The sequence below is a fragment of the Apostichopus japonicus genome, chromosome 2 (genome assembly GCF_037975245.1).
Source record: "Apostichopus japonicus isolate 1M-3 chromosome 2, ASM3797524v1, whole genome shotgun sequence".
Taxonomy (NCBI): Eukaryota; Metazoa; Echinodermata; class Holothuroidea; order Aspidochirotida; family Stichopodidae; genus Apostichopus; species Apostichopus japonicus.
In genome coordinates, this window is record NC_092562.1 from 12775404 (window position 1) to 12802175 (window position 26772).

Consider the following 26772-nt stretch of genomic DNA (forward strand, 5'->3'; position numbering starts at 1 on the left):
GAGACAACCTGTCATGCTTCAAATTACAATCTCGATACTGTGTTACTGCAAACGGGCTGCATGTATATAAAATACGTTCGTAAACACTGTGCTAACTACCAAACAACTTGAGTATGCACAACACTGACTAAACGTATAGTAAACAAACGTACATCAATCGCGGCCATAGCTTGCCGCACAATACCGTTCACAGCTAAGTACGGCTACGACCAGGTGACCACTCAGAAACGTCATGTGAGTAATGGGTGACACGCAAAACCACTGAAATAAAAGCCCTCTATTTCTAAAAGTCTACGAGAGCTCCCACCTTTAAGCTACTTGGTTACAAGCAAGCATGCTTACATTAATTTCGTCTGGTAGACTTATGCAATTGGTACAAGTCACGAGGACGTGTTATAAAGTGTAGAGTATGCTTCTTATTTACAAATCATAATGTATTTTGCATGTTAGTTACGGTCACTGCAAAATTAAGACAAAAATGTTTTCAGAATTTAACAAATGTAAATGATAAAAAGAAACATATGCAGAACGACTAAAAGTATGCGTTATTTTCTTTTACTAAAAAAGAAAGAAAAGAAATTGTAGTTTCTAAATAAAGCCTTAACAGATAATCTCATATACATCGTCGAAAGCTAAGGTAGCATATCAATATCTTTTGTCTTGTAACTGCATTAGAAGGTCACTGAAGCATATATGGGGTTTATTGTTCATATGATTACTACCGTATTACAACATTTGTGTGTGTGTACGTCACGGTGCGTGTGCACATTTTGTCGTAGGCCTATACCAACATAGAAATTGATATATATACCCCAACCTTATACCGTGTGTGCTTGTCGTTTTACAGTGTGGCATGGTCTTTATCCACCGTGTATTTCAAAGGACGAGATAGAACAACTAGGATACTCTGCCAGTTGGTGAAGAACCTAACCCGAGACGAAACCATGTCACTTTGCGTTAAATTGAGAAGAAACGCGCGTGTTACCTTGATGATGCTTCTATTACTGACCGTCCTCATAGTACTGAACTACAACACGGAGCACAGCAAGAACGCCAAAGGCATGCACAAGTTAAACGGTAAGTCACAAATGCAATATATATATATATATATATATATATATATATATATACATATATCATTCCATATCAAATCACCAGATTTTGGAGTATGTTGTAGTTCGACATCCTTGAAAAATTCCCAAATTTATTGTATGACTGGAATCCCATGCATTAAGCATATTCTGAAACTTTCAGTTGCATTGCTTCACAATTGTTAGGTGTAAACATATACAGTGTGGCATGGTCTTTCCCCACCGTGTATTTCAAAGGACGAGATAGAACAACTAGGATACTCTTTCAGTTGGTGAAGAACACATTGTCCTTATCCAAATGGATCCCCACCAAACATGATACTAGCCCAGCCATTTTCACTATATTCCTGCAGATATCATTTTCATATAAACAAATACTATTTGCAATGTACTGTATGCTTCTGGTTTAATTCACTTAATTTAAAAGACTTTACTATAAAATGAATGTCAATCAAAAGATACATGTACGGGGTGTTTGATTAATTCAAATGTGCAGATCATTTGTGAAACACTTCAAAGTACAGTTTACAAAAAAATACTTTTCACAAAGTTGTGTATAAACCACACATTAGACAACCCAACATTGAAAATATATATGTTCTCCATGTTCACTTAAAGAGACAGGGTTTGATTGCTGAGAAGGATTTTATAAAGTGGGTACAGTAATCAATACAGTCAGTGCTAATGTAAAGGTATATTCACTTTAACTAACAGTTTAAATTGTTAGGCAAAAATGATAAAGCACCAAGAAACACTGGTCAGTCAGTTTAAACCTTAAAATTGTTCTTAACCCATTCATAAATTGAAGGTGGAAAACAGTAAGGACCAGCAACACAAAAGCTCCAGATTCATCTTTAAAAAGAAACTATTGGACTCAAAATACAATGCTATTGTAGTATCGTCTCAAGCTGTCTCTATCGTGGATGCACTTTACCCTTAGAGGATACTTAACTACTATGAATAAATTTATGTGCTAATACTTTTCTGTAATAATGTGAAAATGGCTGGGCTCGTATCATGTTTGGTGGGATCCATTTGGATAAGGACAATGAGTGTCAGAAGACTGTTTACACATAACACTAATACACACTGTACATGTACACCCAATACAATATATGTACTGTACACTTATATTATGGTGTTCCAATCATACAAAATCATACAAATCGCTTGGAGCAAAATGTGTCGATAGTGTCTGTTACTTAAACCACTTCAACAACCAAAGGGTATGGTATCGGTTCAAGATTGTTCTTGTTCTTGTCATTTTACGGTACTAGAAGGTAGGAGCACTGGAAGATCTCTGTCAAAGCGATTTCTCTTCATTTTAGACAAGTTTGTTGTTGCTTTGCAAAGTACTGTCACTTCTGGCTGACACCCCAGTAAATGAATTGTCCAATTTCTTAACATATCCAAACTGGTCCCACTTTACCAATAATCAGTGGGATATCAGCTAATGCAATTCCATGTGAATTAAACATTAAGCTAAACAATAAAACTTAACTGATTTACATATATGAATGATTGCAAGGAGGTTGCAATAGTGCATACAGTGTTATGGTTCCAGTGACCTCTACATGCATAACTTGTACATGAACAAATCTCAAGTACACACCCTCACAGCTAGGCCTATGAAAAACATAACAATGTTTTGAATGAATATCTTTCTTTCTTTGAAAAAACCACAACTTGTTCTACAAAGAACCAAAATTTCAATCATTTGCACAGATGATTGAATATGTTTGAAAACGAATAAATCATAACAATCAACGCAATTACTTTTTTAACAACAATTCCATTACAGAGATTTTTTGCTAAAAGCAGTCAATGGTGGTTTCCACAATTCTTGTGATTTGCTTGGCTAATAGCCAATATCATTGTTCGCAATGATTCTTGCATGTATAGGTCTTTCACACAAAACAAAATGGTAATGTATATATAGATCGAATAGACGCTTAATTTTCTTTCTTTCTTCTATAAATTGTACTTTTTTATATTTATTATACAGACCAACTAGTCAACAAAAGAGCGCAAACATAAAATGCATTACAGAGTGCATGAAGAGTACGGGTTGGAATGAAGCGGGTGGGGGGGGGGGAGGAGGGGAGGGGGACGATTGCAAGTAAATGTTCAAACTTCAATAGAATTCCACTGCCATTTTAAAAGCCTTTTTCATTTCTTGAGATGCCTTTTCTCTCATTTTTGTAGCTCAAACCAGCTATGCTGGGTTGAGCTATTGTGATACCCCACCGTCACTCGATCTATCCATCCATTCATCCTTCCAGCCATCCATCCATCCATCTACCCAGTAGAAAATAACGCTACAACAGTATAAACAATTATAACACAGCTGTAACAGTTAAACTAACAATTATAAGAACAATAAGGATGATAGTAATATTAATTGATTAATGAGCCTGCATGTATTCAGTTACTTTTCTCGAGATAACAATTATTCTCTGCTTATTTGACGAATAACATTTCTGAAGTTCTGTTTAAGTTTAACTTAATATGTTATCTACAGATGATAAGTTTACTTTGGCATATAAAACTTGATAAACTCCGCGAAATACAGCTGTCAGCCAAAAATTCATAATCTCGTAAAAAAAAAACTCATGGGTGAATTCTGCCTCGACTGTTAACGAGAACATCACGTGGGTAACACACACAGCACAAACAAATAGTAAATTTACTAACCAAGAACAGAAGTTGGAAACCTGCTCGCAGCTTTTAAAATCCTACAAAACCATTTCTTAAGTGCCCTCTGTTCTTGTGTGTGTGTTTTTTTTTGGTGGCTTGTGTACGTCGAGTGGGGAAATGTATTCCTTCGCTTTCGCATGATATTGCTTAAAAAATATATGCGTTACAAACAGCGACGTAGCCAGGAATTTGGACGGGGGGGGGGGCACATTTTGTGATTGATATGGGGGAACTCGCGTCCTGAAGTTGATTTTAGTGTACCCATTCCACGAAACGAATTCTGACTTCAAGAGTACGGCTCACGAATCTTAGATAACGTAGACACGAACCCAATGGAACGTATGTATCATAAGTCAGTTCAACATGTGATCCAAACATTAAAAGTAAAGTTAGGGCGTTTGAAGGGAAACCCCGTCACTAGACTTAAATAAGTGTCAGTGTGTAACTCAGTGTGTGTCTTCGAACTTCCAAGCGATGGTCATTATTGGTGCTGACGTTACCAGCATTCTGATTGGCTGAAAACTCCGTAATTGCAAACTTGCTTGGGAAGAAAATGTTCGCGCCCCGGTATGGCTATGGACCTGAGTATAGAGGGAATTTTGTAGTTTAATAACAAAGGATTACGATAAAGAAAAAAACATGTAAATACCTTCACTGACCATACTTACGATAAAGGGATAATCTTCAAAACTTCATGAAGTAATTTGAAATTTATTTCTTCTTCTTTCTGTAGAGGTTCTGGCAGCAAAACATCATGATATTCTCAAGACAATCAATTGGAACACTGTGAACAAATTCGACCTGGTGGACTCGGTAAGTGTTCAATGGGGATCTTCAGCATTTATGCATCAGTACACTGTCATATCGCTCCTTACAATAGCATAGATACGGCTCTGGACCCTAATGCGCGAGATCTGTACTGTTCACATATCTCCAAGGCTTTTGCACGGCGCGTTGTAATATAGCTAAATGTTTAAAAAAATGTTTTAAAAAAGATCTCGTCTTTATTAATTACGAGAAGAATCGCAGGTTTATAAGTCCAGTTTATTGCATTTCGGAGACTTGGGAACAAGTTTGGTATCACACCACAAATAATTGCTCCCATTGACTTACACACTAAACTCTTCACTTTCCAAGGTTTATAATAGAGCATATGTACAAGTTTTCAACTGACATTTCCTACCCAGCATATGATAGCTGATGACTTGTGCTATCATCAAAAATTCAACTTTTGCCACCATGACCATTTACATTTGAACTAGAAGAGCCCTAAGTTTGCCATAGTGCTCCCTTCCCCATCTGCTAGACGTCACTGCGGAATCTTCTTGTTTCACCTTATAACTTCCAGATTATGTGTATTTAGATGCTTCACACCTACAGGCTTCGAATATTTGTCTTCATTATCCGTTACTGCAGAGTAAGGAAGTGTATCGCCCTTTGAAACTCATATCGCGAATCTAAAACCGGCACTTACATATTTGCCAAGACTATTCAGTGATGTGAAGCTCAAGGCAGCAAACGCTGAACATGAGCTGTGATCCCAAATGTCACACAAGACCTCAATTAATTTGCAAAAAGATGATTAACTGTAAAATAAAGAAACAAAATCAGCTGACTTGCAAGGATAAACATCAGTCACCCTTGTTATTGCCAGATGCATTCATACAATACCACCAAATTTGAAAGCTTCATGTCTTCGCGGCCACATTAAATTATACGAAGATTTTTTATTCAAACCTCCAGAAAAGTTCACACAATTTCCTCGAGGCAACCACACAATTGACAAAATGTCTCTCAACCTCAGAAACTTCCAGAGAGAACTGGTTTCTTCTAGGGTTTTGAAAAGAGTATAGTGTGGTGTGGAGGAGGGGGAGGGGGTGGGGAGTAATCGTTATTTTAAGTGTTTACATGTATTCTATGTTGAGTTACATTGTTTTTCATTTTAATCACATTTCAGGATGACTGTGATGGTGTCTGCCAAGCTGAAATTCAAAAAAGCCGGAAGATATTAATCCACGATGTTTGCTATAAGACGGATACTACTGCACCTGATATCTCAAATCAATCTTTTATCAACCATCTAAATCATCTTTACGTTATCGATAAGTACAAACTCTTGTATTGTTTTGTACCTAAAGTCGCCTGCACTAACATCAAGAGAATATTACTTACAGGGTTAGACTTCCTTCAACCGAACCAAGAAATCCAACATATTGACATTCACGTAATGGCGGATAGTGTGCTTCCGCTTTTGAGCAACTTCAAGCCAAAAGACATAATGTATCGCTTAAACGAGTATCAAAAAGTCCTGTTTGTCCGTGAACCGATATCGCGGTTAGTTTCAGCGTATCGCGATAAACTGGAGAAACCTACTAATCAAGATTCCATTAATTTTAGAAAGAAATTTAGTGCCAAAATAAAGAAACTTAAAGACTCGGTAGATGATCTTACGAATGGCATAGAGTACAATGCCACTTTTGAAGATTTCGCTTCTTACCTTGGTGATCCTTCCACAGTTTTGGACTACACCGAGGACCACTGGCGACCAATCAGCGACCTCTGTATGCCCTGTCAGATCAAGTATGATTTCATAGGTAGATTTGAAACTCTAACCCGAGACAACGATTTTGTCATCAAAAAGTTTCTCCTCCCAGATTCTGCGGACCTTCAACTCCACCCACCAACTAACCCAACCAATAGCTCACACCGTTCAACTATCGACAAGTACACGTCAAATCTTTCGAAACAGAAGATGAGGGCGTTGTATGAGAGATTTCAAATGGATTTCAAATTGTTTTGTTATAATATCGATATATGATCGAAACATTACTTCAAATATTATACCGCGATATTAATCGAGTGATAAATTATACCACATCCAGAAAGTGTGTTTCTATTGATATAAGTCTCTCAAGAAGAGTATGCCAGAATCATCCAGAACAAAGCTAAACTGGTATAAATGCTTGGATCTTCACTTCCAGAAGACCGTCTTGTTGCCTTTCCTGTACTCAGAAACCCTATATAGATAGCATATTTGCTCCGTTGTCATAATATATTGCTACATTGTACTTGTTCAGCATAAGCTTCATTTCTAATGCTGTATATATATAATATATATATATGTATATATGTATATATATATATATATATATATATATATATATATATATATATATATATATATATATATATATATATAATTTCGTCTTTTTAGACTCATCGGGCGAAGGTAGGAATCGAACCCCGTTTCACAGACCACTCGACCACATTGTTTTTCTACTGGTGTGTGAATGCGTATATACTCGCTTTGTATAACATTCAATGAGGGCATATTACTAACGTGTTATGAATATACAGAGTGCATCGTCCCTGGTAATTTTGATTCTGACATTGTTCACGTAATTACAGGCAAGCCAAGCCGTATTTATGAACGGAATGTGACAGATATTTATCAAATTAATAACATGTTTATATCACACAGTCAGAAGAAATGGTCACGTGCATAAATTGAGTCCCTTGTCCATGCACCCCAAAACATGAGAATAAAATATTGGGATTACGAAAATACATTTGCATATAACAACTATCATTAAATAATTATCCAATCGATTATCCCATGTATTATTCATAATGATCAATCAATGATCATGAGCAGCCAGTTGGGACAATTTCCAAATGCTAACATCTCTCTATACTGTACTAAGATACCATGCTCTCATAGCACTGGTATTGTCAGTATTAACAGTTCCTAACCTTGATCTGATAGAAACATGATATTCATACTGCTCGTACTGACAAACGAGTGCTCTGAAGCGGGACATAACACTGCAGTATAGAAAAATTTGTCCCAACTGGGTGCAACGAGTCGTCAATATTCAACCACTGATCACCAGATCTTGGATGGGAACACATCTGAAATCACAAGAATACAACACTGCAGCCCATATAGAATCAAAGTAAAGTATAACAAGTGAAATACGTAACAATACGACTTGTATCGTCATATAATCCACACATGGGACTATGTGGTCGGTATTTGCTCTATAAAGAACACGGCGGCTGTTCACTGAACAACAACCCTATTTATAACATGTCAAAGATTCTCCCAACACTTCTAACATAAAATTTTAGATAGAATCTTTTCTTTCTCTCACAAAACATCTATATCTGCTACAAAACTAGATTTTATCATCGACACGGGAAGTTCTGTTCAGGTTTCACATCTTAAGCTATACCCTGCCCGGTTGTGGGACATAAACACAGTGGCGTCGCCAAGGGGGGGGGGCCAGGGGGCACGTGCCCCCCTGGAAAACCCAGTGCCCCCCGAGTGCCCCCCCCCCATCTGAGATTTGGGTTGGTAAAAAAATATATATATATTTTGTTATATTCAACTCCCATCATTTGAGTTGGTTTTTCATAAGGACAAAGAAGCACAGAAATTCGTATTTTCTTCAAATGAGCTGCGAAAAAATGAAAAAGTTTATCCTTGAACGTCGGGTATCCAAGTCGTGACCTGCGCCATCACAACAGGTGTCGATATTTACATTGAATGTGTCAGTGCTCACGCCATACCAGCGGATATACACGTCCGCTTCGCGAGCTACATGACTGTGAGAAGGGAGGGTACTGCAATATGTTGCCTTGGTCTGAGGTTGACAGGTTAGGAGCTGACGAAATGTGAGAATGTGAGGGTCCGCAGGCACCATACTTGCCTATATTTGTGGACCCATATATTAACCCTGTTGTGTAGGGGGTGCAGAGGTTATTTGAGGTTAGATGCTTGTAGGAACAAATGGCGAATGTTCACACCTGCATACTGAGCCATACTCGATGTGTGATCAAACTTTGGATTGCATGGTGAGATCCCTGATAGGAGCCAATAACGATGCTGGAACCTGTTACATCTTAACAGATATTGGGTGAAAACGAGAAAGACAAGAAAGGAGTCGGGGGTCATGCACACATTAATTCAACAAATGTAGGTTCTATTGATATAGGGTTGGACATAATATCGACAGCATGTGGTTCATATCCTCTGCAAAATTCTGCCCCTTGTTAAAATCATTACCTCAAAAATAGCAATTTCTGGAGATATCTTTAGATCGAATTTAGCCTCAAATGTGGCAGCATTTTGCATCTAGCCCATCCTCCGTATGCGAAAATTTTCCAAAGGGAAGGGGGGGCAGTGGCGGCGACACCAGGGGGGGACTTGGGGGGCTCAGCCCCCAATGAAAAAGTTGAGGGGGCAAATGCATGATAAGCCGCCCCCCCAATATTTACCAAGGCTCCGAAACGTGCATCTGCCCATTTTTCAATGCATACTTGTCGATCTGTCCGATGCACACGTATACTATATAGGTGTAATAATTTTAATAAATGCTGGGGGACCCTCGGCCCGTCCCCTGGCTATAGACCACATTGTCACCCCAACCGCGTCTTCACGCCCCGTGAAAAGTGGAAGCAGTGAGTGTGAGTACCGGTAAGCGCAACAAAACTTCGTCTTAGGCCAATGACTTGCTTCATTTCAGCCAGTTCTCCAACATCCCCTTACTACACTCAAAAACGTCTTTGCGAGTACACTACGAGTAATAGCTACTTTCTTAAAACACCATCGAATATATATACAAATTACAATGTTTTTACAGACTTTTACGTGCAATCTGAGAAATTGCAGGCTTGAGGCCCATACTTTAGGGCTAGGTATTCGCAGCATAAAACACTCGGGAAGTGCCGTTTCCGGCCATCTGGGGGTTTAAAAAACCCAAAAATTCCTTGTACGCTGCGCGCCAACCGATGGTGGCGCTCCGCTTAGATAGTCTCTACACATTAGCCCCCCCCCAATAATTTCCCGTTCTGCCGGTCTGGAGGGGCACCCCCTCCCCTTAGACCCCTCCCCCAGGACGGCGATCCGTATCCACCTAAGTGCCCCCCATCAAATGCTGGTGCCACCCCTGTGCCCCCCAGACTGAAAAGTCTGGTGACGCCACTGCATAAATAGTATAGTTGCTGTACCAGTACGAGTCGTTGGACACGTACGCGAACACTCAACGCCGACACGCATCGCTATAGCTTGCCTTCCAGACGGCTCAGTAATATAACTACGCCACAATAAGATTAACGTTACTATGTGAAACTGACGAAAACCTAATAATTTTAATAGATATATAATAACTATAATTACATGACAAGACTTCGTATGAACCAGGAGAATATTGAATTTCAGTCAATATTTCGACTATCTTCACCACATTAACTGCGGTATACTACCAAATTGACAGGGTCAAGGGAGTCTAGCAATTGGTCAATATAGTGATACCTCCTGAGCAATGGCCACTCAGACCAAGGATTTTGAGGTCAGTGTGCAAGAGCACTTGTAATCATCAATAAATCACTTAGTACGTACATTGCAATAACGCCATGATGCGACAGATAAGAAAAGGATTTACCTTCTCAGAAGGTACCACACATATAACCTACCTGTGGTCATGAGTACAAGCAATAAATACTGTGAAACGACCAAAATCGACGCAGGCGACGTTATAGCCATAGGCCGTGCACTATATTGGTATATCGAAATTATCAAGAGAAGTGCAAGTGTTATCCAATGCATTTTTATAAATTTGTTTATGCAGTGTGCCAGTAATAAAGTTCTCAAGGCCATCAGTCATCTGGGCTCTGACCACATCTTCACTGCTGGCGAGTAATGTCAAAGTGCTAAGATCATTACAATCCAGCCTCAGGATTTCACGGAATACATCGTATAACGCCTGCCTTTCTCCAGGGTTCATTTCCTGCAAGACATCATGAACATGTTTCAATCTACGAGCTTGTAACAGCCAACAGCCAAACTCCCCGCCATCGCACCTGCCAAGATAAAAACACAGATACAGGACCTTGTTCATCACCAAATTTTTCAATTCACGAATTTTCACGAAGAAGGTGCAACAGATATTTCCACTCCCCGCCGCCTCCTCCTTCCGTCGTATATGATAAATATCAAATTCCTTGTTTTCTTGTAAGCAATGCCGTAAAATGAGAATTACCGTTAATGTCTTTTTCTGATGGAAACTTAAAGAGCTTTGATAAACATGTTAGGGCTCTTTTTAATGGCTGGCACTTGAACTTGTAACTTAGGATATCACGCTCACAAGGTTCCAGGCTTTGACAAGTGTTGATTTTAAATGACCTTTGACCTTCATGGGAAACAAATACGACATGTAAAATGGAGGATCCACATATCAAGTATGAAGTTTATTCCAGCTTTGCTTTTGGGTTTTCATGTTAACAAAGTATTTAGATTTGGACCTCCACTGTTGTCAAATGACCTTTGACCTCCACAAAAAAAAACAGTAGGGCTGTCAATATGAACATATCTGCATCATGGCAGTCAATTAGGGAGGAGCCATTAACAAACAGACAATGGGGTTACGTCCATTTCTGAGTTGATTAAGCTTGGTGACTGGTGCCAGTACTGATGCTGGTGGCAACTGTGGAGCAATGTCTTATGATTTCGTCATGGTACAAAGTAGCATAGTAACTGCCCAAGAACTCCACCTTACCCCTCCCTATGCACCTGCCAATAAATGCCCCCTGAACCAACAACGTCCATGATATTTAATCAAACCTGTCAGCTTCGATTGTAGGAATTGTAGAATTTGTCACTTGGTTTTGCGCCTTCTTATATTGCTCGCGTATGAATATAACAGGATGGTTCGCATGCTCCAAATAACATTAACACACGCTCAGTATGAACGTATTCGCACACTTGAACAGAAACAAGGCACAGTTAACTTGACTATTTCACTAAGTGGTAATTTTTTGATCGCCCTCTATTTTCCCTACTTACCTGTGCTTCAATACGCTATGATGGTTACCTTTGTGTAGCTACTACGGTTTCGTTCGAAGAATGATGAACTGTTACGCAGTATGGGTCAACCACTCTATTAAGTGGGAATTTGTTTTCAGTAGAAATCGGTGTACTAAAGTGCACTATGGAAAAATACTTTTAGAATTATAACGATTGAACTGTTACCAAAGCCATTCTTAGTCCCTTAAAATTCCTTTAACACCTTGTAATTCATTAGTAAGTTTTTGTACTTTTTCTGGTCAGTTTTGGACAGACGAGACTATTATGCCATCATATGTTGACCTTGCAGTTTATTTAATGGAAAAGTCCCACAAACAAAATGAATAGCATCTTTCTATACTTTCAAGAATCAAGCAACATCTGATAGTCTTGTAACTATACGGTGGACACAACCGTTTAAGCACACTTGACAAGGTAGCTGCTGTTTAAATATTTCAAATCATCAAGCATATCTGTGATGTTGGGATTAAACTACTGACTTGTTTTGATATTTGTACCATCAATATGTTGTTCTATTGGATGTAAATTCAGGTGTATTGCCAATAGCAACATAAAATTGTTAGTTAATTACCTGTCGATACAAAATAACTTCTGAGCAGAAATAAAGACCAACAGATATTGGGCCACGGAATACTTTCTACTGTTAGGGCACCTGTTTGTGCTTGGTTGACAAGTTTTTTTTCAAACATACCATACAGATCCTTCGACGCCTCGTTACAGGTACTTTCAACGAAAAGTCACACAGGAGAGAACTTGGGCACGAAAAACCAAACTAACAAACTCGTTATAGGTATGGCTCAAAATGCAACCTCTTAAACAACAGTTCAGGTTGTAATCAAACGTAAGAATACTTTTGTTGCCCATGCATCACAATTAACCTTGGCTGTAGACCAAAGAAAGTTAAGGTTTTATATAGGCACAGATTAAATCTATATTATTTGGCATCTGTGCTATTTTTATGTGCCATTCTATCCTGTCTGCTATTGGCCATCCAATCCTTAAGTTATATTTGCCATCTGTGTTGTGGAGTATCTCTACCCAATGCATCCATGCTGTTGGCAGTGATGTTGTCCATTATATATGTGTTTGGTAACATTCAAACTGTCACTTATCAGCCATCAGTGCTGTATATTATTTGCCACAATCACTCTCAGTTATTCGCCATCAATTCTTCACAGGTAATGTACCACTGCTTCTGTGGACTATTTGCCATTAGCTAAATTATTATCTACCATCATTGTTGTCTGATATGCACCATTAGTCCTGTCGTTTATTTGCATTCCATCCTGTCAGTTACTTGCATTTGGGTATATCAATTATAACTACCACTACCACTACTACGAGCTACTTGTCATCATGTTGTCTATGTGCCATCACTTCCATCAATTTTCTTCTACCATCATTGCTGTCGGGGGGGGGGGGGGTTAGGTGCCATTACTCCTGTCGTTTATTTGCAATCCATCCTGTCAGTTACTTCACTTGCATTTGGGTATATCAATTACAACTACCAGTACCACTACTATCAGCTACCTGTCATCATGTTGTCTATGTGCCATCACTTCCATCAATTTTCCTCTACCATCATTGCTGTCAGGGGAGGGGGTTAGGTGCCATCAGTCCTGTCGATTAGCTGCCATCAATCCAGGGATTTGTATGCCACTGCTCTGTTGGCTATTTGCCATCAGTATTGGGTATTATTTATTGTCAGTGCCCACAGTCACATGTCATCAGTCGTGTCCAATATATGCAATCCAACCTATTGGTTATTTGCAGATCGTTCTGGCCATTCTCTGCTATCATTGTGATCAGATATTTGCCATCAGTGCTCTGTTACTTGATATCAACGGTAATGCTCATCCTTGCCAGTTACATGTCATGGTGTGTTATCTCTCGTCAATGTGATTTTTGTCCCCTGTGCCATGAGTGAAAGATAGATTTACAGATAGAAAAGCTGACTTTTTAATTATATGTCTAAAAATAAAGGAACCATATTTTATAAAGACTATATTACAATATATTACTAGTATAGTTTCAACAGTTCCAATAGCACTGACATGGAATTTGAACTGGGAAATTGAATGTCCACTTCTGACAAGTGGTAAGGTTGGAACGAAACTTAATATCTGTCTTGCATGTATTTGATTAGATTTAATAATTGTGTATTTCAATAAACTGCTAAGCACCGTGTGAGTTTCGAATGAAGTCATGTCAATGTCGAACAGTTGTAAATCCTTACCAACAGTCATTCCAAGAAGTCCACCCATAAATCCACCGATCGTAGCTCCTGGCACTGCCGTGAGAACAACTGTAAGTTTTTTCCCTCAACTTAACACGTTGTTTCTCGTGTTTTGCTAGCATATCTAACACTCTGACGAACTCTTCAGCAGTCACAGGCATGGTGGATGGATTGAGGCAATGTTGATGTTAGAAAAGAACACTTTGCGTTCTTGTCAGTATCTATAATTCATTAAAAGTGTGAAATATTTTTAAGTTCGGCATAAATTAAATGTTAAAACAAAGTTACTTCAATGAAGGCTGAAATTACTGCAATAATGCAATAGTGCATTAATGCAATAATGCAATGTGAAAGAACTTTGCAAATTATTTTTATCAAAATTTAATACTGTCATGTTTACAACTCTACTCTACTTCATTTCCCAAATGGATTAACTTAAGCCCATGCTGAATAACAATTATGATGCAAGTTGCAAACACAAGTTTTCAAAACTTCACAGAGTTGAATAGTGGCAACGAAATTAAATTATTTCTTTTACATAACACTCACGGATTCCAAGTAAATTTCTGATTTTATTCCTTGAGCTACTTCATGTTGATCTTGAAAGTGTTATCATCCGGTGTGAAAAGGGAATAATTATGACGCTATGTTTCGTAGAAAGGTGAAGTCGACCATGGAGTTTAGCGGACCAAATACCTTCTAGACCTTTCGAAAAACTGACGTCACTTAAAGCTCATCCAATCACAGCGTGATCATGAGTATTACTCACGAAATAGCACCAACATGCATATTCAAGTTTTCACCTGACTACACCAACCAGTTGGGATAATGTTTCTATATACCGCCGCCAATTATTCAGATTCTTGGTGACCCAGTTTTCACATTCATTCATTTTGGCGACCCTACAGTGGCGGATGTTACGGCCCGAGGCAGGGCTAGTCTGGGAGGCGGTAGGCCTTTTAGATTATTTTTTTGTTATCATTAAGTTTTCTTAGTTCAAGTGCAAAATGGTGTGCTACGTTTGCAACTTTTGGAGTGATTTTGGCTCAAAATGTTTCCACATTGTTTGCACAATAATTATCGGCAATTTTCTGTTTTCTTCCGAATTGTTTGACGACCAACCAATTTTAATTGTGTCTCGTCCATATGGCGATTTCGAAAATGATGTAATGATGCTAAATTCATGCCATTCATTCATTCATTTCAAATTATTTAATGGATTTCCCCTTTTTATTTTTTATTCTGCGGCCCACATAAAGACTTATCGTTCTTAGAGAAATGTGTAAGTCATTGCTTCAATGATCTAACACGTCCAGTCTGCAATTCTTAACGCCTTCATTGTTATTTTTTTTGATCCAACAGAGGCGTGTTCTATGTAAACCCTTCCGAACGCAGCTCAAAAATTTAAAAGTTCACAAACAACACACATAAGCTCAGTGCACTGCATACTTGTGATACACTGTACAATATAGTTCCTCATCATTTGGATTCTAGTGATTGTCCAAGATTGTCTTGAAATCATTAAAGGAAGTTGCAGACACCTTTGTTTATATTCATTTCTTGACGTGTGAAGGCTTTCTTTCTGAAGGAGAATTGTTATCGGATGAACATTAAACATTAAACCGAAGGTAAGTGTGAGAATATGTTGTAACTGTTTGAAGAAGAATTCGTAAAACAATGGCAAAACAGGTTTACAAGTCAGTGGTCGCAAGAAGTCCCAATACATTTGTTCTTCAAGCAATGTGGCCGATTCGGATATGTCCGTTTCAAATTTCTCGCTCACAAATTGTTACAAAAGCCGCAAATTTCGAATAAAGTCAAAACGAATCAACTATTGTTGGAATATATATATATGCTGTTGATACGTGCAAGATAATATTATCGAGTTATTTGTGTTCTTCTTTCGTTTTATTTCACAGTCAAAATGCATCTCCAAGTTTCGATAGTGGTGTTTACATTGACCATTCTTTCATTGACCGGTGAGTTTCCTATACTCTTTAAGTATTAATAATTAGCAATAGACCCCCCCCCCACCCCTCCCTCCCCCCATCTTTCAGTCTGAGAATTTTCATCATCATGTTTGATCTCTAAAGTAAGGCAACATTTGTCACCAAGCCACTGGATCTAGCATTGTACGATACCGGTGACAAACGCCTACAGTGGAATTACGGCCTTCCTTGCCGGTTTCGATTTATGTATATGTATATGTATATATATATATATATATATATATATATATATATATATATATATATATATATATATATATATATATATATATATATAAATGAAATCGTAGTGAGTTGGAAAAAAAAAAGTTATTAATACTTATAAACATTTCGTCACTTTTCAATGCCGCTAGCGAGAGCTTAGACGTTGTCAACTGCAATGTCCTAAGTACCATGATAATATTATCATGGTATTTACATGTTTAGTTACCGTGACCATTTATAATGTGAACTAGAAGAGGTCAAAGTTTAAGCATAGTCCTCTCAACCTTCAAGGGGAATAACGTATAATGCATAACGAGCAAATGTTTGATTTTTAGATAACCTCCACCTCCTGCCCCATCACCAGGATCACAACAACTTTCCACCTGCTCTGATATAGTACGTGGTAAGAATAGCATCACTGTGGCAAAGGAATATCCGTAAAACTTTTCATTATTTTCTCTTACTTTTGGCTTTCATTTTCTTGCACAGGGAAAAGTTTCAGCCAACAGTGTCTCAATTGCATAAGTGAAAAATTTCTGAATGCTGATTTCTCTAATGTTGATGTCCTGGAAGACAGAGATTGTGAGATGGGCGTCTTTAAATCAGAATTCTTGGGGATATGTAATTCAGTTGAAATCTGCATAACCATAGACGGCATAGCAACCTACGACATAGAAGGATGTGAGTTTACAGATATTTATAGTTGTTTGGGGATCCAGTGGCGGAGCGTCCATACAGTCAGAGGGGGCGGATCCCCCCCCCCCCGACGGACTCAAATGGACTGCTGGCGCCCTTTTCAGCTTTTTACCACTTTTTACTTATTCGCGATTATTTACTTTTTTATTGCGCTCTCATCTACCTATTGACATTTGTCACATTTTGTTGGCGATGACACCTATTTATTCTTCGTTTATCTGCAAATTAGCAAGGCCAGGAAAGGGTCATTTCCGGCTTTCTAGGAAGTATCTTTACTATATTTATGCAATTTGTATACGCTCCGCGCCAACCTGCGGTGGCGCTCCGCTTAGATAGTGTCGAAAGCGCCCCTACAGACCATCCTCGCCCCCCTTGACCAATACCCCTAGTTCCGCCACTGTGGGGATCTGCACCCTCCCCTCCCTCCCTCCTTCTCCCTCCTCTCCTCAAACAGACGCGTGGTATATTTGAAGATTTATGTTTCATGTCTGTCGAATTCAACATTTTGTCATAGACAGAATTACAGCACAAGCTACTGTCACAAAGTGTGACTTTAACAAATCTATTCACTGGATTATCAAGTTTATGATCTGTATGTAAAAAAGAAAATCTTTCCACGAGGATCTTATTGCAGCAATTATACCGTATTATTCAAGAAAGTTACACGCAACAGCAAAAAAAACTATAACAAAGAGGTCAAAATTATAGAAAGAATCTTTCTCATGAATCAAATCATTGATCAATAATTCCTTTCTGAATCCAGTGGCGATAGCATACATGCAGGCTTATTTATCAACCAAAATAGAGATATTGTTCCAAATTGGCTGGCTAAGAATTAAATTATCATTGTTTAAAGAGTCAGGATAGCTTAAATTATGAAAGAAACAAAAGGCTGACTGAAACACATCTTTCCAGAAACTTACCTTTTTATGCATTAATTCAAAGTTATTACAAATGCAAAGTTATTATTCATATTCCTTAATAAACGTGTCACGCAAGTTGTTTTAGAGCTAATGTGTCGAAATATCGATCATTTTTAGCCCACCATCTGAATAATTACGAATGATTTGTTTCCTACTCACGGTCAGGCTTGTTTTTCCAAATAAAATGAAAAAACAAAGAATCAATCTTTCTAATAAAACTTTCTTCTGGTAAGGTAAGAGTAAGCAGGTAATAATTAAACAAAGGAAGAATTACCGATTTTAAGATTGTAATCTTCCCTAAAACAGTAAGGTTACGTCTTGACCGAACGTTTGTCAACCATTGCAATATAATAATTGTTATGTAGCATACTAGAAAAGTTTGTATTAAAAATTATACCAAGCAGTTTGAAATCCTCATTATGTATACAATTGATTTCATCACTGAAACCATGGAAAGATATTGTGGATCCACAAGAGTACCAAACCCTACAAGGAAAGATTTTTCTTAGTTGATCTTTAAACGAGATATTGCACTAAAAATTATTTAGTTTGACTTAATAAATTAAGGAACGACCTCTCGCTTGCCTCAATGAAAAATGTCGTGTCATCTGCGGACTGTGTCATTTTATATTCTCGCCCTCCCATAGTAATAACTCTAATGGACGTATCATTATAAACAAGAGTATGTAAGATCTAAACACCAAAAAAAAGAAGAAAGATATATGGAGACAGTGGATGACCCTGTCCTTTCAAATGGAATGATTAAAGAAGAAACCATCAACGAGCACAGAGGACGACGCTTTGTAAGTTATAAAAAGAGTCAAACCATCGCAAAATCGCAGAACCAAAGTTGAAAAGTCTTAAAACCTTACTTATAAAAGAAAGGGATACTGAATGATAAGCCTTCTCAAAGTCAATAGCAAAAAATCTAACCAAGCCAATTTTTGTTGTTGTATCTTTTGCAGATGGCAAAACAGACACCCTTTTTGTCAGGCGCATGTGTACTGACCCTATTTTCTTAGACAGTTCGACTCGTTGTATGACGGGTCCAACTGCTGAAAGATTCGTGCTCAGGTTAGACCATCACTTGGAGCTGGATGGCTACATCTACATGTCGTCTTTTGCTGGAACTGTTTGTCCCTGTAATGACGACTTCTGTAATGACGATGTGATTAATCCAGTGTTAGTGAAGCGATCGCACACTCCAGCACCGGAGGGTAGGTGAAGCCACAGTCAAACACATACACACACACACGCATATATATATATATATATATATATATATATATATATATATATATATATATATATTGATACTAGTTGAGACTAGTGGAACACTAGTAGTTGTAACTCGGAGTTCCACGCGTTTTAGCGATCGTCAGACAACTCGTCTGACGATTGTCTGACGATCGCTAAAACGCGTGAAACTCCGAGTTACAACTACTAGTGTTCCACTAGTCTCAACTAGTATCAATATATATTCCGCTCTTTCCACTGGACATAGAGCACTCTGCGCCAACCAACCAACTATATATATATATATATATATATATATATATATATATATATATATATATATATACACACATATATATATATATATATATATATATATTTATATAAAGTGCACATTAGGTGCCCATTGCATATTGAAAATTGCTACCTTAGAGGGACAGTAACGTTAGGGGAACATTTTCGTGTTCCCCTAATGTTTAAGGGTATATTCATTCTGTTATGAGGGCTTCGGTGTACAGGTAATTAGTACCCATTGATCGTGGATGCTGCCCTCTACACCCCTTTATTTTGATTGGACGATTATACATCTGAATGGATATTTATAGCTTGGCAAATTTTGTAGTAGTATATGTGACCTGTGCAAAATTTAGCTATTAGGGACCCATCAAGATATATCTCGTTTATTTTATCGTCCTATCGGTATATGTTTTACTATCGATGCTCTTTTAATGCTGGTAAAACTGACCAATGGAACTGTGACCTTGAAAGTCACAATTTCGATCCCTATCCCTTTCGGTGATACATATACTGATATCCATGTTCATATTGACGCAGTTTCTTTTGGTATACAAACCTTGTGACGTCATCACCGCGCAATGTCGCTAAGTGTAATGTAGAGCTCATATGGACGTGTGTACAGGTAAACGTGTTGTCCGTATGGCCGCAAGTTTTCACACTGTATGCAAGCAAGAACGGTAAACCTAACTTTTGTTCGCGAATCGGCGCGGTATCCATGTTGCACTATCAAAATGAGAGCCGTCGAGATTGACTTTGGAAGCCTAGGTAATACCGTAATACTTTCTTGCAATTGCTAGATATTAATTCCTTTACGAAATGCTTTATTGACTAGCCTAGAATTAGTAATAGTATAAAGTAGACCTCAGTTCCCTGTGCAGCTGGCTGATTACCAATCACAATTTGTGCAAAATGTGATCATATGTATTGTGTTTCTGTAACATTGAAAAAGGCTTAGGGAACATAGGCTGTGATGGGGGAGGGAAAGGATGTATGATTGATGAATTGCTGACCAATGTCATTGAATATGCTAGACATGGATCTTCCATCTAGCCAAATGGATTAAAGCCATATCCGTCAAGATAGTCACAAGTCTGCCCCCCAACCCCACTCACACAACCCCAACATTTTACTCCCTATGCACGCTAGTGGTTCAACAATAGAGCCAAGAGTTTACTGAATAAAATCCGTGGCAAAAAAACCTTCACACCCATAAATACAGCCGCCCACACCCCCACCCCCCCCCCCACCAACAAAAGAATGCCTCTTATAATGCAACTTGTACCCTAATTTAATGTCATGTGGTGACCACAGTATGCCTGAAGTATACTGGCTTTGTAAAAGACCAAGCTAATTAGGTTTTCCTCGGTGGAAAAATCTGAGCAAGCTATGTTTGAGGTTAAAGCTACACAGATAAGAGAGGTAGAAGTGTGCCATGAACACTACAAACAGACTGCTAAGACTAGAACTTCGTAAAAGACTAACTTTTGCTAATTATACATTGACAGCATTTTCTGATCAAGAATAGTGTTCGACCGATAATAGGTTAGATAATCGGCATCGGGCCGATTATCAGACAATCAGTAACCGGCATCGGCAAAATCCATTGCGCTAGTACCGATTATTTGGAACCGATTATTAAGTTCCACATCAAGGATTGTATTTTACGCGCTTTTGATTCTCCACAACTACAACGGGAGAAGTTCGATTCAGCGCTATTCATAGCCGGGGAAGGTGCGCTAATCGGCCGTGAAGCGGTATCGCAAGTCCCTCACGCGAGTTTGTACTAATGCTGTTCGATATACTATCCAGTTTTAGCAGTTAACATCATACAGTATACTCGCGATAAGCTTAGAGGGACGACGTTATTATTTTTTTTTTCACTTCGCTTCTTGCATCTAACGAAACCTCCTGTTATCAGGTTTAATATTAACGATTGATATGAAAGATTAATTGTTTCGAGTAAATGTAAAACCAAATCAATATACTTTTAAACCACTTTGGCCATTTCACCGTAGGTGGAAACTGGAAAGTGAGAGTGACGTTACGCTTTGTTCATTGTGAGTTCTACACACATTAGGCTAGTCTGGCTAGAGAACTGTTGAGCTTGATAACTGTTTAGTTTGAAAATACGCCAATTTTCTACAAATGCCATAAAATTATGAAATCAAGGCGCCAAATACTCCTAAAATTCCCTAGAAATGTTTGGCGACAGTCCTCGGTAGTTCTACTGCATTACCATTTGTGATTACTAATCACTGATTAGGCAAATATTCTTACGCATATTTTTGCGAAAAACCCGAAGCAACTTTTTTCCCCTGACCTAATGTACTATACCTGCTAAAATATCACCTTTGCAGTAATTAAACTTACCGACTAAAGCATGTCTGATTTCCAGCGAAAACGTCAATGGGACTTTAGTGTGTGGTTTTCCCACGTGTAGTAATGTCAATGGAGAAGCGCCATTGACTTACTGTGTATGATCGTTTAAACAACGTTCCATCGGAAGGTTTCCCTTGCATATGGCAAAACTTGAAGCAAACGTTCGGGATTGTGTTATCTTTTTCAATGAAATATTAAAATAAAACTGCTTATCCACTAAAGGTAATAGGCATCGGCCCGATTGTCACAGAAACTAATCGGTACTCGGTAAAGCTGATTATCATTTAATAGGTCGAACTCTAATCAAGAAATCTTTACCATAATTTGGGTTTTTGTCACACCGTAACATTGGAAAATAGTGTTGTTATAATCTAATAAAATGTGTATACTGACAATTGAAAGTTCTACATTAGCTGGTTATATTTTGAGCAAATTTATTGCTTAAAATTTCCGATAATGCAGTCAACTTTTTTATATAAGATTCTTTCCTATGACATGCAATGAATGAATGACACACACACACTTAAACCGTAAACCGATCGGAGAGTTGTATAAATGCACACATTATGTGAACATATGTACTGTACTCTTAACTGTGAATAGGGGGACATATGCAAGTGTCCCTCTATCATACTATAAATTGTTTGAAGTACGTAAAGAAGACACAGTTACTATCGCTTTTCTGATATATCTGTCAATGAGTTGCATAAAAGATGCGATCCAAGTTCCATGCACTGCTATCAATCCCTCCAGTCTGCGGGGAATTTATCCTTAACGACGCATTTGCATTAAGACTTATATGTGGCTTTAAATGGAAAGTCCATCCAAGGTGGGTTTTTTGACGGTGTCCTGGTACTGTACACTTTAGGGTTATATATATATATATATATATATATATATATATATATACACACATATATATATATATATATATATATATATATATATATACATATATATATATATATATATATATATATATATAGGTGGGGTGGTGCCTTTGTTCCTGAGGTCCATCATCGTCTGGGGTAAAATGTTCATATATGTTTATCTGTATGTGCGTGTGCTAAGTTTCAGCCTCTATTATTTAAGTGATTGCAATTTTGCTCTGCTGTGGTTTGCTTCTATCTGGTATTTGACATTTTTTTCTTTAAACAGCGACTGGCTTACAGTGTGCAGTATGTGCTGATGCAGACTTTCCGGGTTCTTACAGCTTTCTAGAAGATTATGATAATCCTCACTGCGAGGCCGGTAACCTAACCGCTTCGAATGTATTCTACCAAACATGCAGTGGCGATGGCGCCTGTGTAACAATCGATGGCAGTATCACCCAATGTAAGAATACATTAAACATAATTTAGCCTAAACATGAGAAACCACCGTCACAAGATTAAATATTGACATGCACCAATCAGCATTGCCTGTCTTGGCTTCTAACTGCAGTTCAATCCCGACAGTGTATATATAATTTTTACTTTCACGAAATCATGATCATCGCATCGCCATAGCCACTAACCATAACCACAATCATCACCATCACCATTGTCACTCCCACCACCAACATCCACACTGCCACCATCACCACCCCATCACTAAAAACACCAACGTTCTCACCACTGTTCTCACCATTATCACCACCGTCACCCGTAACACCACTATTGCAACAACAACCACCACAATCATCACTTCCACCACAACCATCACTGTTCTCACCCCTAACCCTAACCACTATCACCACCGTCACCCGTAACACCACTATTGCAACAGCAACCACCACCATCACTATCATCACAACTACCACTGTTGTCACCACTATCACCACCGTTACCCTTATTACCACTATTACAACAACAACCATCACCACCATCACAATCATCACCACAGTCACTATCACCACAACCACCACTGTTCTCACCACTATCACCACCGTTACCCTGACCACCAATATAACAACAACAACAACCACCCTGTCACAATCATCACCACAGTCATCGATATTGATTTTTACTGGTCCAAAATCAGTTTTCTGTCATAGCTGTTTCCCGGCTGGTCTTTCCTTCTTACATCAGGTATAATAACAGCAGTCATATTCCATCTTCTTATGGTGGCCTGAGTAAATTATACTCCTCCCCGAACATCCCCTCCCAAACAAACACACACCGTGTTTGTTAATAAAAAATAACGTAATTAATTTTACTTCAATTATAACTGCAGCATTTCTATTCCATCTAATCGTGATAGATAGATTTGTGGAAACTCCTATCCCACCCCATACTCCCCCCCCCCACACTGCTCCAACACCCCTCCCATATCCCAAACATACATACACTGTTAAAATGTATTTGACTGATCTAGTGTGTCAATCTTTTCTATCTCTCTGTTTCTTTCTTTTACAGTTGGAATCATGTACAACGTATATCAGAGGCTCTGCGTTCATGGATTTTTAGAGAGTTACAGTAAGAGTGACAAAATCTTTTGTTTCTCAAGGTCCCAATCCGCATCAGTTGGCGAAAACATCTTGCTTGATGAAGAAGATTATTACTTTGGAAACGATTTTACTTTTGACGGTGTAGTTTGTTATTGTACCAGCGATTTATGTAATCTTCCAGGACGTGGTGTTGCCAGTAGGCCTACTGGTGAAGGGGATGAAGATGGTACAGGGGATGGAGATGGTACATCAAGCAGTTTGGACCTACCACCTGTAGCAATTGTGGGCATAGTGGTAGTAGTGGTGGTCTTAGTGATATGCTGTGCAGTTGCTTCTGTGGTAAAGAAAATTGGCAATTTCCGTTAACGTAAGCGCAGAACGCTTACATTTTATATTTAACACAGACACACCTAGCACAGACCTATGGTAGGAGTAGTCCAGTGGTAAAATTGAAGGGGCCCATGATACACTTTCTCGACAAGGGGTAACCGCAAATTTGTGAGGGGGGAAACAGAAGTTATTACGATCTATGAGACTATAACACACGCAGATTTTTCAGGGAGTGGGAGAGGAAGGGGCGCTTGTGGTTGGATACCTATTTACAGCCATGTTTTATCAGAAATATTGAGTGATGTTGCTCCAATTTGGGCTGCTTACAATCGGCTTTTAACGATATCCGCGGATATCAGCCGATACACGGATCCGATAAACCATACTTGAACAAAATACCTGTCCAAGCATTGCTTGCTCGAGACGGGTGGGTCAGCAAATATCTGCAGTTTATGCATTTTTTTATATTTCGGGCGAACCGATATTTCACCGATACATACCTAACATTGGCCTATACCAATAATGGCATACCTATAATCGATAGTTTTCAATTACCTTACATTAATTGCCATTTCGTTCAGTGGCCTTTTTTTTATATCACTTTTTTAAATTTTCAAATGTGATCGACTTTCGAATCATAATATTTCATTGTTAATGACAACGCAACTTTTGCAGCTATATTAACTGAATTAGTTAGTTCAAATATTTGGTGTGGGGACCGTGTTTGGTTACAGGAAAAAATGTATAAGTTGCTTTTTAAATTCGCATTTACTATTTTTCGCTTACATTTGTTTTTGTAATGTACCGTTTTTCCGTTTGTTTTGCTCATTCCATTTGTCAACAAACAACATTGTGTACCAACATCTCAACATACCCGTGCTTTGTTTGCACCAGTATAGAGGTCTAGATTATCAGTGGTTTCATTTATTTTATGTTTGTCTAAGGGCGTCTCGGCCCCGATTGAGTGGTTTTATTCTTCCCTGACTGAATGTACAAAAAAAATCCCAATTAGACGTTTTCCATCGACCGACAATGGAGCATCCCACACCCCCCCCCCCCACCCCTCCCCAGTTACTCAAACCACTGTACCTCGCCGAGGCTTTGTACGATCATGTACACTTGCTATGTAAAAACATGTCCTTTCACAATGTAACAACCATGTTCAATGTACTATTCAAATGAAGTTTAAACTACGACAAATAACATTCTAACAGAACGTCAACCACCCCACAACCATCCCCACCCTACCCCTGACAGCCACCCTCACGCCGGAAAGGTGTGTTTCTTGGTTAGACAATACCGACGTGGGGTACCCAAGGGAGAAACGAAAATATCAAAACCGACATAATGTTGTTTTTCCAGCAAGCTTGTATTAACCACCCTCAAACGAACAAAGTATGAAAGACTGTAAGGTATATAGTGGTAGCGCAATCAAGCATTAAACTGTGAACTAGAATTACCGCCACACATATAGGCTACACTTCAAAATATACACTGGGTAAGTTTATAGGTCTCTACATGGAACGAAGATCGAAAAACAACAACGAAACAACCGTACTATTTATACAACCATAACTTTGAACACACAACTTTCTTTTTTCTTTTCTTTCTGATTTAAACTCTTTCGGGTATTCTGGTATGATTTTTGTTTTATCAACACCTGGGAATAAATAAAATTGATTTATAATATCACGGTTATGTGTATGTGTTCTTGTTTTTTTTGTTTTTTTTAATAATCACAGCCCCTTGAGTTCAATGCCATCCAGTTGGGACAATTTTTTTCTTTACTGTAGTGTCATTTCCCGCTTTCAGGGCACTCGTATTGTCAGTACGAGCAGTATGAATATCATGTTTCTATCAGATAAAGGTTAGGAACTTTTTGTACTGTCAAATACCAGTGCTTTGAAGCATGATATTGGAGTACAGTTTGAAGAGGTATTAGCATTAGGAAGTTGTCCCAACTGGCTGGCTACTTTCTCACTATTCCACAGTTTTACAAGAACAGCCTGGAAACTGACATTCGTAGATTGTTTTTGGTTCAAGCAACATGATACTACTTATAAAGCTGTTTCCCCCGATCACTATTAATAGAGCTTACTTACTCTTACAAGTTAAAGGCACATGAAAGTAATGCATATTGAAATCAATTCGACATAAGACATACTTAAAGAGCTCTATGCATAAATTACAAAGACTTTAAGCCCCTCTCAACCGCCCCCCCCCCCCCCCGCTCCTCATACAGTCAGTACCATGGACGACAAAGTAGGTGTCTTTAAGTTTGTCTTCACAAAGGCAACTCTGAATGAAGACAACTTTCCCAGACAATTTTTTTCCAAGTTTTAAACATACCCTAAAGTCTAGGACACTGAAGTGCTTCAC

General features: G+C 38.4%; 2 protein-coding genes across 2 annotated transcripts; both read left to right on the plus strand.

Moving 5' to 3' along the window:
- The first annotated feature begins 794 nt into the window (after positions 1-794).
- Positions 795-8061, plus strand: LOC139978521 (carbohydrate sulfotransferase 11-like). Its single transcript, XM_071988814.1, has 3 exons — positions 795-1077; positions 4522-4601; positions 5746-8061. Exons 1-3 carry the CDS (start codon positions 945-947, stop codon positions 6604-6606), a joined length of 1074 nt encoding a protein of 357 aa, XP_071844915.1. The 5' UTR covers positions 795-944; the 3' UTR covers positions 6607-8061.
- A 5076-nt stretch (positions 8062-13137) lies between these two features.
- LOC139978512 (uncharacterized) lies at positions 13138-26478 on the plus strand. The gene is made up of 7 exons (XM_071988803.1): positions 13138-14841; positions 15254-15519; positions 15811-15870; positions 16594-16785; positions 18689-18940; positions 22794-22970; positions 24032-26478. Exons 3-7 carry the CDS (start codon positions 15816-15818, stop codon positions 24427-24429), a joined length of 1074 nt encoding a protein of 357 aa, XP_071844904.1. The 5' UTR covers positions 13138-14841; positions 15254-15519; positions 15811-15815; the 3' UTR covers positions 24430-26478.
- Positions 26479-26772: the final 294 nt, after the last annotated feature.

Coding starts and splice junctions, on each gene's coding strand:
- LOC139978521 (XM_071988814.1), top strand. CDS start 945: ATGTCACTTTGCGTTAAATTGAGAAGAAACGCGCGTGTTACCTTGATG. Junction 1,078..4,521: donor AGGCATGCACAAGTTAAACG/GTAAGTCACAAA, acceptor TTCTTTCTGTAG/AGGTTCTGGCAGCAAAACAT. Junction 4,602..5,745: donor AATTCGACCTGGTGGACTCG/GTAAGTGTTCAA, acceptor ATCACATTTCAG/GATGACTGTGATGGTGTCTG.
- LOC139978512 (XM_071988803.1), top strand. CDS start 15,816: ATGCATCTCCAAGTTTCGATAGTGGTGTTTACATTGACCATTCTTTCA. Junction 15,871..16,593: donor GACCATTCTTTCATTGACCG/GTGAGTTTCCTA, acceptor TTTCTTGCACAG/GGAAAAGTTTCAGCCAACAG. Junction 18,941..22,793: donor GCACACTCCAGCACCGGAGG/GTAGGTGAAGCC, acceptor TTCTTTAAACAG/CGACTGGCTTACAGTGTGCA.